Source organism: Microcaecilia unicolor, chromosome 1 (genome assembly GCF_901765095.1).
Source record: "Microcaecilia unicolor chromosome 1, aMicUni1.1, whole genome shotgun sequence".
Classification (NCBI taxonomy): Eukaryota; Metazoa; Chordata; class Amphibia; order Gymnophiona; family Siphonopidae; genus Microcaecilia; species Microcaecilia unicolor.
Window position 1 is genome coordinate 46,730,874 of NC_044031.1, and position 16,419 is coordinate 46,747,292.

Consider the following 16,419-nt stretch of genomic DNA (forward strand, 5'->3'; position numbering starts at 1 on the left):
GGAAGCTCTGGAATGAGAAGGCTTAGGATGAAGGATAAAGGGGACAGACTCAGGAGCAACCTGAGGAAACACTTCTTTACAGACAGGGTGGTAAATTCATGGAATGGCCTTCTAGTGGAGATGATGGAGACAAAGAATGTATCTGAATGCTAGAAAGCTTGGGACAAGTACATAGGATCTCTAAGGGAGAAGAATGGATGGTAGAGCTTAGCAGTTGGTATGGATGGACAGATTGGGTTGGCCATGTGGTCTTTATCCACTAATATTTTCTCTGTTTCTTTTTTCCACTAACATATTCAATCCTCCTTGGGTATACACTTGATAAATGCCCACATTATATACCAGCACATTCTTTATGCTCACAGGAAAAATGTACTACCTTCTGCCAACATCTTTTGGTTGTCAAGGGTCAGAGGTTGTGGGGGGGGGGGGGGGGGGGGTTTGCACACTACTCCACTAATATGGAATAAGCTACCATGCTCTTTGAGATGTTTGATGATTGCATGCAGTTTAGAGGGGTAGTCATGAGTTTTTTGTTCCCAGTGGGTTGAGTGTGTTTGGGTGGAAGAGTTGAAAGGCTGTCTGCAATTTGCTGCCATGGTCTACTGCAGTTTTTGAAGTTTGTACTTTTATGAATTTTACTGTGTGTGGTTTTTGTAACCCACCCTGGCTGTATTTTGTAGAATGAGCTAACACTGAAATCAATCAGTGAATCATATAGCCCTACGTGGTGACAATTTTATGGAATCAAAACATTTTTCTGTAATAATTCTCCACAGGAAAATTATAGCCTAGAGAGGAACAAACAGTCATCCATTTCCAAAACCCTCATTTTGTCTAATATCAGAAAATATAATCCTGTTGCTGCATGCCTGATAGTCACGTTAAGGCTGTCTGCACTATTACCCACCTTCAGTGCCTGCACAATCTGTTTTGTGAAATTATACAAGACAAAAAAATATGTTTCTGTTCCAGTACTTTCTTAACCTTAATCCCTGTAATACTGGAACCAAAGCATGGGACTTTGCTGCTTTTCTGGAATAATCCTTTAATCCAAGGAAGATTATGGGCAAATATTGTTGGAGAGGACAGAGCTGTCATCTATCCTTGAAACTCCTTTTGGTTAGTTTCAGGAAATAAAACTTGCAGCAGGATGCCTCACTGTGCAGTCACCTTTCCACAGGAGACATAGATCAGCCTGTATCAAATGGCCTTAATGCAACTTAATACCCACCTTCTCTGGGCACTGCCCATTCAGTTCCTGTATCATAAAGTCCCCTTAACATTTGCTGGAACTACACAAAAATGTACATTTCAAAAACAGATGAAGCGTTTTATTTCTCTGACCCCCCACTGCCCCCCCCCACCCACCCACATGCGAAGAGTTGGTGTTTTTTTTTAACCCATAAATTCTCTTGAATAAAAATAGTGTAGAATACAGCGCTTTTCAGTAATAACCATTCAGTTTAAAGCAGGGGCTCTGAGTGAACACAGTCCTTCTTGAAGGAGGCAAATACCTTGTTGTTCAGACCCTGTTTCACAGGAAGCAGAAGAGCAGGGCCTAAGACTGACCTCTTGGGGCTGTTTGAGACCCACCCCCTCTTTTCCCTGTAAATAACACTGAAGCTTGATGGAAATCAATAAATATAAACAGAACAGTAAGACATCCTGCATTAAGATACGTTTTCTGAAACGGAGTAGCAAGAATATTTTTGGAAACCAGTGAAACCCCTTCTCCTACCACTGTTTTTCTTGCTACAGACCATCTTGAGCAGAAAAAGAAGTTATGTGGGTAAAAATTACTTTAGAGGGAACAGACTTCCCTCTATCCCTGAAATAGCTCTGTGCTCTACTTTCAGGATGCTTTTTTGTGCATTTTCCACAGGAGAAAAAGGCAATGAATCATAGCTAAAGTAAGCCTTGGTTATCTACACCCATACTTTTCTTTGTGCATATGGGCCCAGATGATCAAAAGCCCTGCGCTGTTCCAAACAGCGTCCTAAAAATAGCGCCGGGACAGCACAGGGCTTTTCTGCATCGATGATCAAAGATAATGCATGCAATCTAAGCAGCGCTATTATCTTTGATTATCATGTTTAAAGTGCGGGGGGAATTGTGCTGAGCATGCGCTCAGCACAATCCTCCCGCACTTGTTTGACAGGTCTGGGCTGTCAAACGCCCAAACCTGTCAAACAGCATCCCCACCCCCCCGAACCCAATCCTTAGGTGGCCACCTCCCGAAAAACGCTGTCCCCCCCCCAAGGCAAACGCGAACGGGGGGCTGGAGGTCCGGTGGACCTCCGGTCCCCCCCCATGTTCATGGAGGGCTAAAGATCCGGTGGGTCTCCAGCACCCCCGAACCCATGCCGCCTCCCGAAAAACACTATCCTACCCTCCCACCCACCGACGGGGGGGGGGGGGGGGCTGGAGGATCGGTGGGTCTCCAGCCCCCGAAACCCCCAGAAATCGTTGATTGGCCGCCTCCGGCAAAAGGATCTCCCACTGTGATCCATCGACGAGGGGGTGGGGGTGGGGGCTGGAGGTCCGTGGACCTCCAGCCCACCCCAAATCCTCCCCCCAGCGTTGTCCTTAGATTCCCTGGTGGTCCGTGGTGTGCTGTGGTGTCATGACACCCCCCCTCCCGGCCCCCCTACCTTTTGTTGGAGGAGGGACGCAGCCTGCCTGCCTCCCTCCTCTTCCAGTCAGTCGATGCCCAAAATGGCGGCGCCCAGCACCGCCCACTGCATCCTGGGATGCACTGGGCGGGGCTACAGACCATGTAAGGGAGTGATTCCCTTACATGGTCTGTAGCCCCGCCCAGCGCATCCCAGGATGCAATGGGCGGGGCTGGGTGCCGCCATTTTGGGCGTTGACTGACTGGAAGAGGAGGGAAATAGGCAGGCTGTGTCCCTCCTCCAACAAAAGGGAGGGGGGGTGTCATGACACCAAAGCACACCACGGACCACCAGGGAATCTAAGGACAACGCTGGGGGGAGGATTTGGGGTAGGCTGGAGGTCCACCGGACCTCCAGCCGCCCCCCCCCCCCCGTCGATGGATCACAGTGGTGGGAGGGTAGGACAGCATTTTTCTGGGGGGGGGGACCGGAGGTCCACCGGACCTCCAGCGACCCGTTCGCGTTTGCCTTGGGGGGGAAGGGGGGCCTGCCAGCATGCAACTGCATGCTGGACAGGGCTCACCATTCCTCCCCAATGATCCGCAAAATCTAACGCCAGCTCGGAGCTGGCGTTGATTTTGCTGCGGCCAGCGACCCAATCTTTGGCATGCTGGTCGCTGATCATTGGGGATGAATGCGTTACGCGCCAATTAGCATGCATTTGCAGGCTAATTGTGCTAGAAGCCCTGTGTAGCATGCATTTGCATGCTACTTGCACTGAGAGCCCTCGAGTGCGCTGTTTCAGGCGCTCGAGGGCTCTGATCATGGGTCGGCTGCAAACTCTGGTGCTAGTATGGCGTTAACAGCCTCTAGCGCCAGAGTTTGCTTTTGATCATGAGGGCCATGATGTCTGAAAGCATGTAGACACAAGGTGAGGTGTACAGGAAAGGTTGACACAATGGTTCTGGTTGGGTCCTATCCACAGCCTCTGTGGCTATAGCTACATAAGTACATAAGCATTCTCTGCAGACAAGCAGGGGACATACAGGCACACTTGATGGTGAAGTCCTCAGACTGATCCTGTGTGTGGATGCTCTCCCCTAGCTATAGTAAGCTTTTAAGTTTACTGGGCATGTGCGTTCTGGTTTGCTCCTTCCCTTAATATCAAAATATACAAAGACTCTAGAAAACAAACTTCAAAAGCAGTGCTCTTAAGTGGAGAAAAACCCTCAAAAACCTGAGGCAAACTGCCACAGGTTTAGAGCGGGGTTACTGACAGTGAAAGTAACACACGCCCGGTTCTATAATTGGGTGTAAAAAAACTCCACGAAACAGAACAGCGCTCCGTTCCTGATGCAGCCTTACTGTCGGGGGGTGAAACGGTGGTGGCCCCCATCGAACGTTAAGATAAGGAGTGCATTATTATGCCATTAAGCTAAGTGCTTTCAATTTTTGATGCTGTAGATTTAAAAGCAGTTGATGTTTCAGCATTTAAGAATCGGACTTATCAATTTATATTTGTAAGAGAAAAAAATTACGCTCACTTGTAAGTCAGGACGTTCAGCTGAAGAAGAAATAATTGATCATCTGTTCTGTTTCGTGGAGTTTTTTACACCCAATTATAGAACCGGGCGTGTGTTACTTTCACTGTCAGTAACCCCGCTCTAAACCTGTGGCAGTTTGCCTCAGGGTTTTGAGGGTTTTTCTCCACTTAAGAGCACTGCTTTTGAAGTTTGTTTTCTAGAGTCTTTGTATATTTTGGTATTACTTTACGAGTTATTGACTCTAGCTCATACTGCATTCTTGTTGGTGCTCCTTCCCTTGCCTTCAGTTTTTCTTCAAGCACTCCTGATCGGTTGCAGCTCTTAAAAGCTTACTAAAGCTAGGGGAAAGCACCGACAGATAGGATCAGTCTGAGGACTTTATCATCAAGTGTGGCTGCATGTCACTCTGCTGTCTACGGAGAATCTCCATTACAGTAAGCAAATTTGCTTTGCCATACTGGGACAGACCAAATGTCCATCAAGTCAAGCATCCTGTTTCCAACAATGGCCAATCCAGGTCACAAGTATCTGGCAAGATCCCAAAGGAGTAAAGCAGATTTTATGCTGCTTATCCTAGAAATAAGCAGTGGATTTTCCCAAGTCCATTTTTTTTTGTTACATTTGTACCCTGCGCTTTCCCACTCATGGCAGGCTCAATGCGGCTTACATGGGGCAATGGAGGGTTAAGTGACTTGCCCAGAGTCACAAGGAGCTGCCTGTGCCTGAAGTGGGAATCGAACTCAGTTCCTCAGTTCCCCAGGACCAAAGTCCACCACCCTAACCACTAGGCCACTCCATCTTAATAGTGGCTTCTGGACTTTTCTTTTAGGAACGTGTCCAACCCCCTTTTTTTTTATAACCTGCTAAGCTAATTACTTTTATCACATTCTCTGGCAACAAATTTTACATGCTGAGTGAAGAAATACTTTCTAAAAAAAATGAATTTACTACTTAGCAGCTTCATTCCATGCCCCCTAGTCCTTGAATTTTTAGAAAGAGTAAATAAATGATTTATGTGCACTCATTCTACTCCACTCAGTATTTTATAGACTTCTACATATCTCATAGTAACACAGCAAATGATAGCAGATAAAAACCTGCATGGTTCATCCAGTCTGCCAACAAGGTAGCCAGAGCCACACCCACCACTCTGTGTGGGCCACAGCCACCCATGCTTAAATACTGCTTGGCAAGTCTCCACCATGCCAACCACATCTAGACAGCCAAACATGATAGAGTCTTGGTTATAACCATATATCAACCCCAAGTATTCCTGACAGTATTCAACTTTCCAGTCAAGATGTCTTCCCCTCCCCCCTGAGCTGCACAGTACCCTCACTCAAAGCACATGACAATAATGTGATCAACAACACTGTAATTGTTGGAGCTTCACCTATCTTTTGTCATTTGGCGGACACAGACCATAGAAGTCTGTCTGACATTGGCCTTGGTTCTCCCAATGCTGGAGTCTTTTGCCATTTGTGGAACACAGACCATAGAAGTCTGTCTGTCTGGCATCGATACTGGAGTTGCCAAATCTTCACCAATCTTTTGCCATTTGCAGGACACAGACCACTCTTGTCCAACATAACTGTTTCCATTCTCTTTCTATTTAGGCATCTCTTGAGTCTGTCTCATGCATATTTGAATTCGCTCATCGTTTTAGACTCTACCACCTCTCTTGGAAGGGCATTCCATGTGTCCACTACCCACTCTGTGAAAAAGTATTTCCTGATGTTACTCCTAAGTCTACCTCCCTGCAAACTCAGTTGTCTCTTTTCCAAGATCAGGAGCCCTTGCCTCTTTAGCCTTTCCTCATAGGGAAGTTGCCCCATCCCTTTTATCGCATTTCTCTGTACCTTTTCTAATTCTGCTATATCTTTTGAAATACAGTGGCCAAAATTGCATAGAATATTCGAGGTGTGGTCACACCATGGAGCGATACAAAGGCATTATAAAATTCTCAGTTTTATTTGCCATTCCTTTCCTAATAATTCCTAACATTCTATTTGCTTTCTTAGCCACCGTTGCACACTGAGCAGAGGGTTTCAATGTATCATCAACAATAACACCTAAATCCTTTTCTTGGACGGTGACTCCTAATGTGGAACCTTGCATCACGTAGCAGTAATTCGGGTTCCTCTTTTCCACATGCATCACTCTGCACTTGCTTACATTAAACGTCATCTTCCATTTGGATGCCCAGTTTCCTAGTCTCATAATGTACTCTTCCAATTTTTCACAATCCTCTTGCGATTTAACAACTTTGAATAACTTTGTGTCATCAGCAAATTTGATCACTTCACTCATTATTCCCATTTCCAGATCATTTATAAATGTTTTTAAAACAGTGAAACCAGCACAGATCCCACTATTTACCCTTTTCCACTTAAAATATTGATAATTTAATCCTACTTTCTGTTTTCTATCTTTTAACTAGTTCTTAATCCATAATAGGATACTGCCTCCTATCTCATAACTTTCTAATTTTAAAATAGCCATACTTTGTCAGATCAATGGTCCTTCTAACCCAGTATCCTGCTTCCAACAGTTGCCAATCTAGGTTGCAAGTACCTGACTGAAACCCAATTAGCAACATCCTATGCTATCAATCCCATGGCAAGCAGCAGCTTCCCCCATGTCCATCTCAATTACAGACTATGGACTTTTCCTCCAGGAACTTGTCCAAACCTTTTTAAACCCTTCTAAGCTAACTGCTTTTATCACACTCACTGCCTTATGTTATTTGTCTGCTGCTGTGCAGACAAGGAGAAGCAGCAGCCCAGCCATGTGAGTGAAGAAGGAAGGGTGGGGAGGAAAGGGAGGCAGATGTAACCTTGCTCGATGGTGGTGGTGGAGAGGGAGGGGAAGATGGGGCTATGGTGGATGGTTGGGATTCGAGGGAGAGACAGGGCTATGGTGGTGGGGAGAGATGGGGCAATGCTGGATGGTGGTAGTAATGCCATAAATGCATACTATGATTAATCATGCGATGAAATTTTTTAATCCCACAAGTGGTTTCGATTAAAAGTTTTAATCATTGCCCTCTTCTAATTTCTATGACTAGAAATATGATTTTTGTATTTCAGCATCTGACTCCTTCTGATTGTCTATCACAGCCAACCTTACCTGTCATGTTAAAGTATCACCCTTCAACATATCCATAAATCTTCTACTATTTTATTTCACATGTAGTGGTGCCGAGTTTTATATTTCTAGAAATGCTACAAACACATTTAAAAGTGGCACTGATGATGTATTGTATTTTACATTATTTACAATTTTCCCTAAATACTTCTCTTTTATTTTTCTGTTTGCAGAGAGGGGTGGATGTTGCATACATTGAGTCATGTCTAGAGAAGGAAGGCAGGCTCTGTCAGCAGGAGGTAATGCAGACCTCTGGCTAATAGTGAGATCATTATTAGAAACAGTTCAAGCTAAGAGCAAAGTGATTGCTCTCAAACAAACTTTCTTCTTCAGGAGCTCCACATGGAGACCCTACAAGCTGACAATCTCTCACCTCATAAAGCAACATCTTGAACACTTCCTTCTAATCATAGGAAACAAACTTTCCAAAACTAATCTTTTCTCATAGCCCACATCCTTTCTATGTCACAGAGCCTGAGCTGCCTGAGTATGCCAGTGCACAGAGACCCACGAGCAATGGTCATCGTCAGCCGGGGGTCAGAAGTAATCCGAATCAAGCTGGATAAATTCTGTGAGCTAGCAGATTTGCCCACCACGAGAAAACTGAAGGAGGAAACACAATACCCCAGGTAAATACTCTCAGAGAAAGTGGTAGGTTTCGAACAGCATTAGAAAAATGTGTTTTATACAAAAGATATCAGTTTTCAGTGCAATAATCTAACTAGAAAAGGCTTGAAGGAGACAACAAAGCTTTAGGCCTATGATGATTATGTAGCTCCATGGCAAGAAAAACAAGCTAAGCCATGCCCATTTTTACCCCACTGCATGCATGGTGATGTAGTTCTAATTTCCTTAAGAAAAAAAATATGACCATAGCTACATATATGCAATGAAGTAAAACCAGGACTGGCTCAGCTTGTAGCCCTTAACATGATGCTAATATGGTCGTCCTTTGCCACCTTTACTTCTAAGAAACCTGGATTTCAGTGTAGCTAGAAACCTGAAACAATAAGTTTGAAAGTCTCCTCCTATAGTTGGATAACTGTTTTGGGGGGAAATGATGTCAGCTAAATGGCTTGTAAATACATGAATGATAAATAGAACAAAAGAGAGGGAGATGGCAAGAACCAAGTGACCTCTGCAGGTCAAATATTGCATATCTGTGCAGAGGTAGTGCCCATCCTTTTTGAAGGATTGGTTAACCAATCAATCATATAAAATAGCTACATTCAGGACGCGCATCTATCGGGCTCTGGAGGAACATGTGTTGGTGGCCCTGGCTGAGAACTGTAGTTGGGGTAGATCGCTAGGGGAGAGGATTAAAAATGAGGGATGCCCAAAAGAAGAGGATGAAGCTACCGAATCAAACCTCCCCTCCCTTCCCCCACCTGATAAATGAAAAGGTCCTGTATATCTGGAGGCCACATGATTTTTAATTCTGCAACTATTTAAGAAAGCATAGTAACATAGTAGATGACGGCAGAAAAAGACCTGCACAGTCCATCCAGTCTGCCCAACAAGATAAACTCATATGTGTATACCTTACCTTGATTTGTACCTGTCTTTTTCAGGGCATAGACCGTACAAGTCTGCCCAGCAGTATTTCCCGCCTCCCAACCACCAGTCCCGTCTCCCATCACCGGCTCTGGCACAGACCGTATAAGTCTGCCCTCCTCTATCCTCGCCTCCCAACCACCAACCCCCTCTTCCCCCACCTGCTCCACCACCCAATTTCGGCTAAGCTGCTGAGGATCCAATCCTACTGCACAGGATTCCTTTATGTTTATCCCACGCATGTTTGAATTCCGTTACCGTTTTCATCTCCACCACCTCCCGCGGGAGGGCATTCCAAGCATCCACCACCCTCTCTGTGAAAAAATACTTCCTGACATCTTTCCTGAGTCTGCCCCCCTTCAATCTCATTTCATGTCCTCTCGTTCTACCGCCTTCCCATCTCCGGAAAAGATTTGTTTGCGGATTAATACCTTTCAAATATTTGAACGTCTGTATCATATCACCCCTGTTCCTCCTTTCCTCCAGGGTATACATGTTCAGGTCAGCAAGTCTCTCTTCATACGTCTTGGAACGTAAGAAAACAAAAGCAAAACCTGCATTAGAATATACAGCATTCTTTATTTCCACACATGCTGAAGTATTCTCTGAGGACAGCAGAATATCACTCCTCAGTCATGGATGAAATCATCCGATGGAGCCCGAGCCAGGCATAAAATGCTCTTAAGAGCTTTCCAGAGTAGTACTCTACACCTGTACAGTAGCTCCCACATCTGTGTTTTCAAGCAAGACCACCTCAGCTCCACACGTTTTTACTAAGCTGGCACTAAGGATCAGCACATCCTAAATGCCGCACAGGCCACTGAATGGGCTGCACGGCCCTTAACGCACACTAATTCATTAAAAGAACCCTAGATTCGTTAGCGAACCTTTAGTAAAAGGACCCTAAAGCCATTCATTTTAGAAGCCAACTTCTAGGAAGATGGATGGGTTTTGTGAACACTTATATCCTGCTGTCCTCAGAAAACATTACAGTTCAGCAACTTGCCTCTGTCAGAGGACAAGTAGGATATTAGTCTCCTTATACATCAATCTCTCTAGCTGTAGGTTGCCTTTAACAAAAAAAAAAAAAAGGGTAAATTGGGGGGGGGGGGGGGGAACCCAGACGGATAATGAGTAGCAACCCACTGTAGTTTAGTAATAATAGACCTTTTTGCTTTTTGTTGTTGTTAATGAAGGAGTCCTTTATAGGCATCCTTTCAGAAAGAGAAGGGAAATTTTGTCCATCTGGCGTTCAAATATTTGAAAGGTATTAATCCGCAAATGAACCTTTTCCGGAGAGGGGAAGGCGGTAGAACTAGAGGACATGAAATGAGATTGAAGGGGGGCAGACTCAAGAAAAATGTTAGGAAGTATTTCTTCACGGAGAGAGTAGTGGATGCTTGGAATGCCCTCCCGCGGGAGGTGGTGGAAATGAAAACGGTAACGGAATTCAAACATGCGTGGGATAAACATAAAGGAATCCTGTTCAGAAGGAATGGATCCTCAGGAGCTTAGCCGAGATTGGGTGGCAGAACCGGTGGTGGGAGGCGGGGATAGTTCTGGGCAGACTTATACGGTCTGTGCTGGGGCTGGTGGTTGGGAGGCGGGGGTAATGCTGGGCAGACTTATATGGTCTGTGCCCTGAAGAGGACAGGTACAAATCAAGATAGGGTATACACAAAAAGTAGCACATATGAGTTTATCTTGTTGGGCAGACTGGATGGACCGTGCAGGTCTTTTTCTGCCGTCATCTACTATGTTACTATGTCTGTAACTACCTCACTATGAGAAAACAGCGAGATAAGGATTGTTTGCATTTTAGTTTACATTGTTAGTTTTCAGGGTGCTTATGTATGATTTGTATTGTTAGTCTACAGGGTCTGCCTGTTTTTGTCTTTTGTGAACCACACTGAATCCCCTGGGTAGTTGCAGCATATAAAAACCTAATATAATGTAGCATAATGTAATGAAGGAAACCTGAAAATAACTCAAGTGGGGAAAATATGCACAGCTTCATGGAATTCTTTCCATCGTCTGTGTTTGTGTGTGAGTAGCTGTGTTGTCTTTGTGTGTCATTTTTCTTAACTTTTATATATTTCTCAGAAAGTATACAAGTTTGTATATGAATAGATAAATCCATCTACCATAGGGAGATTGACAACAAAATAATTTCAATAGCATAAACCTTATCAAGAAACATATATCAAAATATCAACGAACTCGCAATAAGTATCAGTATCCTCCCATTCCATCCCTAGCTTATCAATTGCTAAGGATTTTGGTCCAGGGCCATTCCTTCCCACCTTTCATATCATTTAATCTGAGACCCCTGGTAATGGCTTTCTTAAGATGCTTCTGCTTTCTGCTACTCAATTGTATGGCAAACATATTTATGAGAAGGTGTAACCAAATTTGCCAATATTGCATCCATGTCATTCTGTTACTCATTTTATATGACTGGGCTTCAAACACAACCATAGTGTTCATTAATTGCATCCAGCACTGAAAAGGTAGAGCCTTCTCTGTAACCCAAAATTCCGGTTTCAGAAAAGGTGGTCTCTGAGCATGCACATATGCTGAAGGCCCCATATTAGCAACAGTGTGTGCTGTGTAGACATCTGATTGCTATGTTGTTGCCACCCTTGTGGGTAAGGAAGGGAAAGGAAACCACTAAACACTTTCAGAAGGGATGGGTTGATGCTGAACACCCAGGGGATGGGGGAAAGAAAGAAGGGAAGGAGAGAGATGCTAGATACCATTGGGGGGGGGGGGGCAGATTAGGGAAGGAGAGATGCTAGACACCACGGGAGTGGCAGAAGTAGGGAAGGAGAGAGATGCTAGATGCCATGGTAGAGGGGGGCCAAGAAAAGGATACTATACACTATGAAGGGGGTAGTGAAAGGGAGATGTTAGGCTACAGAGGGGAAGGGAAGGGGAGATACTGGATGTGAGGGAGTGGGGGGACCATATGATTGAAGGTTCACATAGAGGGGCATAATCGAACGCGAACACCCATCTCCATGGGTGTCTATGTCCGAGAACGGGTACGTGAAGGGGCGGGACAGACCGTATTTTTGAAAAAAAATAGGCGCCCAGCTCAAAAATGAACAAATCCAAGGCACTGGGTCGTGGGAGGGGCTAGGATTCATAGTGCACTGGTCCCCCTCACATGCCAGGACACCAATCGGGCACCCTAGGGGGCACTTGTAACATTTTAAAATAAAAAGTAAAATACCTCCCAAGTCCATAGCTCCCTTCCTTTGGGTGCTGAGCCCCTCAAATCCCCCCCCCCCCAAAACCCACTGCCCACAAATCTACACCACTACCATAGCCCTTATGGCTGAAGGGGGGCACCTAGATGTGGGTACAGTGGGTTTTGGGGGCGGTTTGGAGGGCTCCCATTTACCACCACAAGTGTAACAGGTGGAGGGGGATGGGCCTGGGTCCACCTGTCTGAAGTCCACTGCACCCACTAACAACTGCTCCAGGGACCTGCATACTGCTTGTGATGGAACTGGGTATGGCATTTGAGGCTGGCAAAAAAAGTTTTTAAAGTTCTTTTTTTTTTGTGGGAGGGGGTTAGTGACCACTGGGGGAATCAGGGGAGGTCATCCCCGATTCCCTCTGGTGGTCATCTGGGCAGTTGGGGCACTTTTTGGGGGCTTGTTCATGAGAACAAAGGGTCCAGAAAAAGTGACCCAACTTCTCACTAAAAACGCTTTTTTCCATTATCAGCCGAGGGCGCCCATCTCTGCTCGGCCAATAAACACGCCCCAGTCCCTCTTTCACCATGCCTCCGACACGCCCCGTCAACTTTGTTCATTCCTGCGACAGATTGCAGTTGAAAGCGCCCAAAATCGGCTTTCGATTATACCGATTTGGACACCCACCGGAGAAGGGCGCCCATCTCCCGATTTGGGTCGAAATCTGGGCACCCATCACTTTCAAAAATAAGGCTGATAGGGTATCAAACACACTTAGGCTGGCCTACAGTATGGCATGAAGACTCCATAGTACAAAAGGAGAGGCAAAGGGCATCAACGTTGGCATGAAGATTCTAAGACACCATGAGAAGGGCAAAATAGTACTAACATTGGCAGAAAGACTGCAAGTACTGGAAGAGGGGCAAAGCAGCACCAATATTGGTAGGAAGATCTGAAGGTACTAGGAAAGGGGCAAAATAGCACCAACTTTGGCAGAAGGACCCAAAATACCAGAAGAGGAGTAGAATGGCATCAACATTGACAGTGCTCTTATCAGTATATTTTCTTATCAAGCTGCTCACTAAAGAGTCAGTCTGTTCTGCACAATAAAACCTGACTTTTCTCTAACACACAAACTGTGCCTAGCAACTCTATACCTGAGGCCTGTGTGTGTTTCTTGCTTTCTCTTGGTCTCCGACCCTGATAATTTTCACCTTTTTATCTCTGAAGCCTACATCTTGGTAATACAAGCTTCTCTCCTGATGAAATCCAAAAGAGAAATGGTGATGTCTCAGATTCATGATGACATCAGCAGCTATGGGATTTGGAAATAAGGCTGGAATAAGTTTGTTTGGTTGATTATCAAAAAGTGTCAGCATAACAGTTAAGTGATTCCTGTTTCTTCCCAATGCAGCTCTACCCTGAGTGACTAGTAGGCTTGCAGGGGACTGAACCCATAACCAGAAGGGAAGGATAAAGATTTACAGCTAAAGTCATATGGGCAAGCTGGAAGCCAGTAAATAGTTATCCTTTGGGCAAAACAAGAAACACCCCAAAAGGAGCCTATTGGACCAGCAAGGAGTGTCTACTTGACTAGAATCAAATGCTGAGCCATAGGCTCTTCTAGGGGTATGTTATCCCATCTGCTGCCTAGAGGATAGTATTTATTGGCTTCCACCTTGATTGTATAGTGCCTGTGGCTCAGCTGTAAGTCTCTAGCCTCCAGTCTCAAGAGTCATGATCCCCAATAAAACTCACACTAACCAAGCAAGCATCACCTAGATAAGATTTTAGATAGTGCTGGGGAGGAGCCAGCTGTCTTCGTACCTGTGAATACCAATGACATAGGAAAATGTGGGAGGGATCTTCCGGAAGCCAAATTTAGGCAGGCAGAAAGCCTTTTTCTGAAACATCACCACATTTAGGAGTAGAAGAGATCAGTTTGAGTTGATCAGTTACACTAACCATGACCATGAAATACTACAGAGAAAACAAACTCTCACAATCTATGGATTCCATGGAACAGAGGTAGCCCTAAATAACAAAGCAGACTAGGAAGCCTGTACATGCATGGTGCACTGTTACAGAAAGCTCCTGAAGCTCTGCTTATGATTCTCCAGCCCAGGCTCCATTGCATGACATCACCCATATGGGAGAACACATATATCCTATTTGTCCTTGGAGAAACCTGTGCTAAGCATAAATGTGTTATTTCTTGTACACTGAAATCTTATGAGAACTTACAAACTGCATGAGCTGCAGAAAAAAAAAAAAAAATTCAGAACTGCCAGTCTCTTTTTTCTATTTTTTTATTTAATTACAGTGATAATGAACTCTGCCATATATTTCTGGAACAGAATCGTTGGAAGATTTTCAAACATGATCTTGTCCGTGACCTGCAGCAAATGTCAGACAGCCTGCAGATCCTGAACCCCAGAGCCTGCCTTCAACAGCAGCACAGAAATGAATGGGATTTTGAAAGCCAAGGGGTCTTACATTTGGGTCCAGTGGGCAAAGACAGGAGGAAGGTGGTAAGTGACAGGGGTCCACAAGATGCAGTAGAGGTCAGCAATGCGCGTTAGATTCATATCTAATGGGTCTGACACCAGGGGCGTAGCCAGACAGCAGATTTTGGGTGGGCCTAGTCAAGAAGTGGGTGGGCACCAAGTGTTCTCCTCTCTCCCCCCCCCCCCCCCCCCCCCATGCGATGAGGCCAGTATCAGCAGCTTAGGAAGCTTAGACTGGTGAAGTGGAGAGTGTTTGCAGCACCATCAGGAGGGGGAGGTCTTCAGCTAGCTAGCATTAAATATGTGCTGCTGTTGGGTGGGCCTGAGCCCTAAGTGGATGGGCCCCGGCCCACCTGTGGCTACGCCACTGTCTGACACTCATTGTTGACCTCACGCAAATACACAGCTCCTGGTTAGTGATATAGCCTGCTGTAGTAAAAGGCACCCAGTAAGCCGCATGTCATGAAGACGACAACACACGGAGGGATATGTTTATTTGATAATTCATTTGTAAACCTGAATACCTAAAACCCAATTTTTGCAATATTTTTTCCTGTGGATTTATTTTAAAAAGTTAAAGAAAATTTGCAGAAGATATACACCCTGAGAACTCTTGCCTTTTTTGTATGCCACTCACGTTGGATGGTCCTCTTGATGGACCAAAATAGAAATATATAAAATCTAGATTAGATCAGTTTAGTTATAGATTTATTCTTGTATTAACTTTAGAATAAAACAAACCAAGCAGTCTGCTTTGCCAGGAAAAAATTAATAAGCAAAATTCAGTGGTACTCTAACCATTCAAAAAAAAAAGCAATCCTTGCATAAAAAATATCAAAGCTTCACTTTATCATCAGAACAAAGTAGAAGGAAGGTTGAAGCTTCCAGCATTTGTTCCCACTCAGAGATTAAGAGAATATCACAGAAACAGTGCACAGTGACCTCTCCTCTTGTTTCCTGGTGTTTGTTTAACTAGAGCCTATTTTCCCCACCCCTTTTTTTTTTGTTTTCATTTGTACTATTGTATTCTGATGCCTTGCCTTTCTGTCCCTTAGTTCTGGGTAACACCTGTAATCCCAAACCATTCTGCATCAGGCAACAGAACGCTGGAAATGCTGCCTCCAGTGCAAAAGCCCATCAGACTGATTCATGGGATAGATATCCCAAAAGTGTGTGGAAAGAGACTCATGTGCTAATTTCTGGAGGACCACATTCAGACTTTCATCCTGCCAGATCGTCACTGAAGCTAAAGCAAGTACAGCTTAACACCATCACCACCGCAGCTTCAGTAGTGAACATCTTACGGATGTGCAATTGTTTGAAACATTTCCCATGTCATTGTCTCTTTTTTTTTTTCCGACCGAAATTACAGGAAAAAGTAAAAACCTGAAATTTCAGGGTTTTTTCCCGTTTTGTAAATAGTGCGCACTCTTTTTGAAAGGGCTTATTTTAAGAAATGACAATACAGTTTGATAAAACCAGGATTTGTCATTGACAAGTTGCTTCAGTTTGATCCCCCTCATTGTGGGGGTGTTAGTTTTGGCGTTAAGCACAGAGACCTCAATAGTGCGCACTAACGATGGTGCTGCCAAAAATAATATATATATATTTTTTAATCCAAACACGGAAAACTAAACAAAACAAATTTATAAGCTACACATCCCTAATACATCTAATAGTATGAAACTGTTGTATGCCTGCAGCAATATGATGTTATTATCAAAGCTTATTAAATAAATGCCAAACTTAGGAGCAAGGTTTCAAGATCATTTGCTATGCCTTGGAAATGTTATTTCTTGGCTACACAGTTAAGCATCCATTCACATTAATAACTGAATTCAGAAGGCTG

At 44.5% G+C, this 16,419-nt stretch overlaps 1 protein-coding gene across 2 annotated transcripts in view; it reads left to right on the forward strand.

The window, feature by feature from the left end:
* LOC115460032 (cyclic nucleotide-binding domain-containing protein 2-like) overlaps positions 1 to 16,195 on the forward strand; it is an 89,032-nt gene extending 72,837 nt beyond the window's left edge. Inside the window, exons 11-14 of one of the 2 annotated variants that reach the window (XM_030189888.1) lie at positions 7,480 to 7,545; positions 7,778 to 7,935; positions 14,387 to 14,594; positions 15,626 to 16,195. In XM_030189888.1, coding sequence (XP_030045748.1) covers positions 7,480 to 7,545; positions 7,778 to 7,935; positions 14,387 to 14,594; positions 15,626 to 15,766 — 573 coding nt within the window. In that variant the 3' untranslated portion in view covers positions 15,767 to 16,195. The remainder of the gene's footprint in view (positions 1 to 7,479; positions 7,546 to 7,777; positions 7,936 to 14,386; positions 14,595 to 15,625) is intronic. The other variant, XM_030189889.1, reaches the window with a different exon arrangement.
* The last annotated feature ends 224 nt before the right edge of the window (positions 16,196 to 16,419 follow it).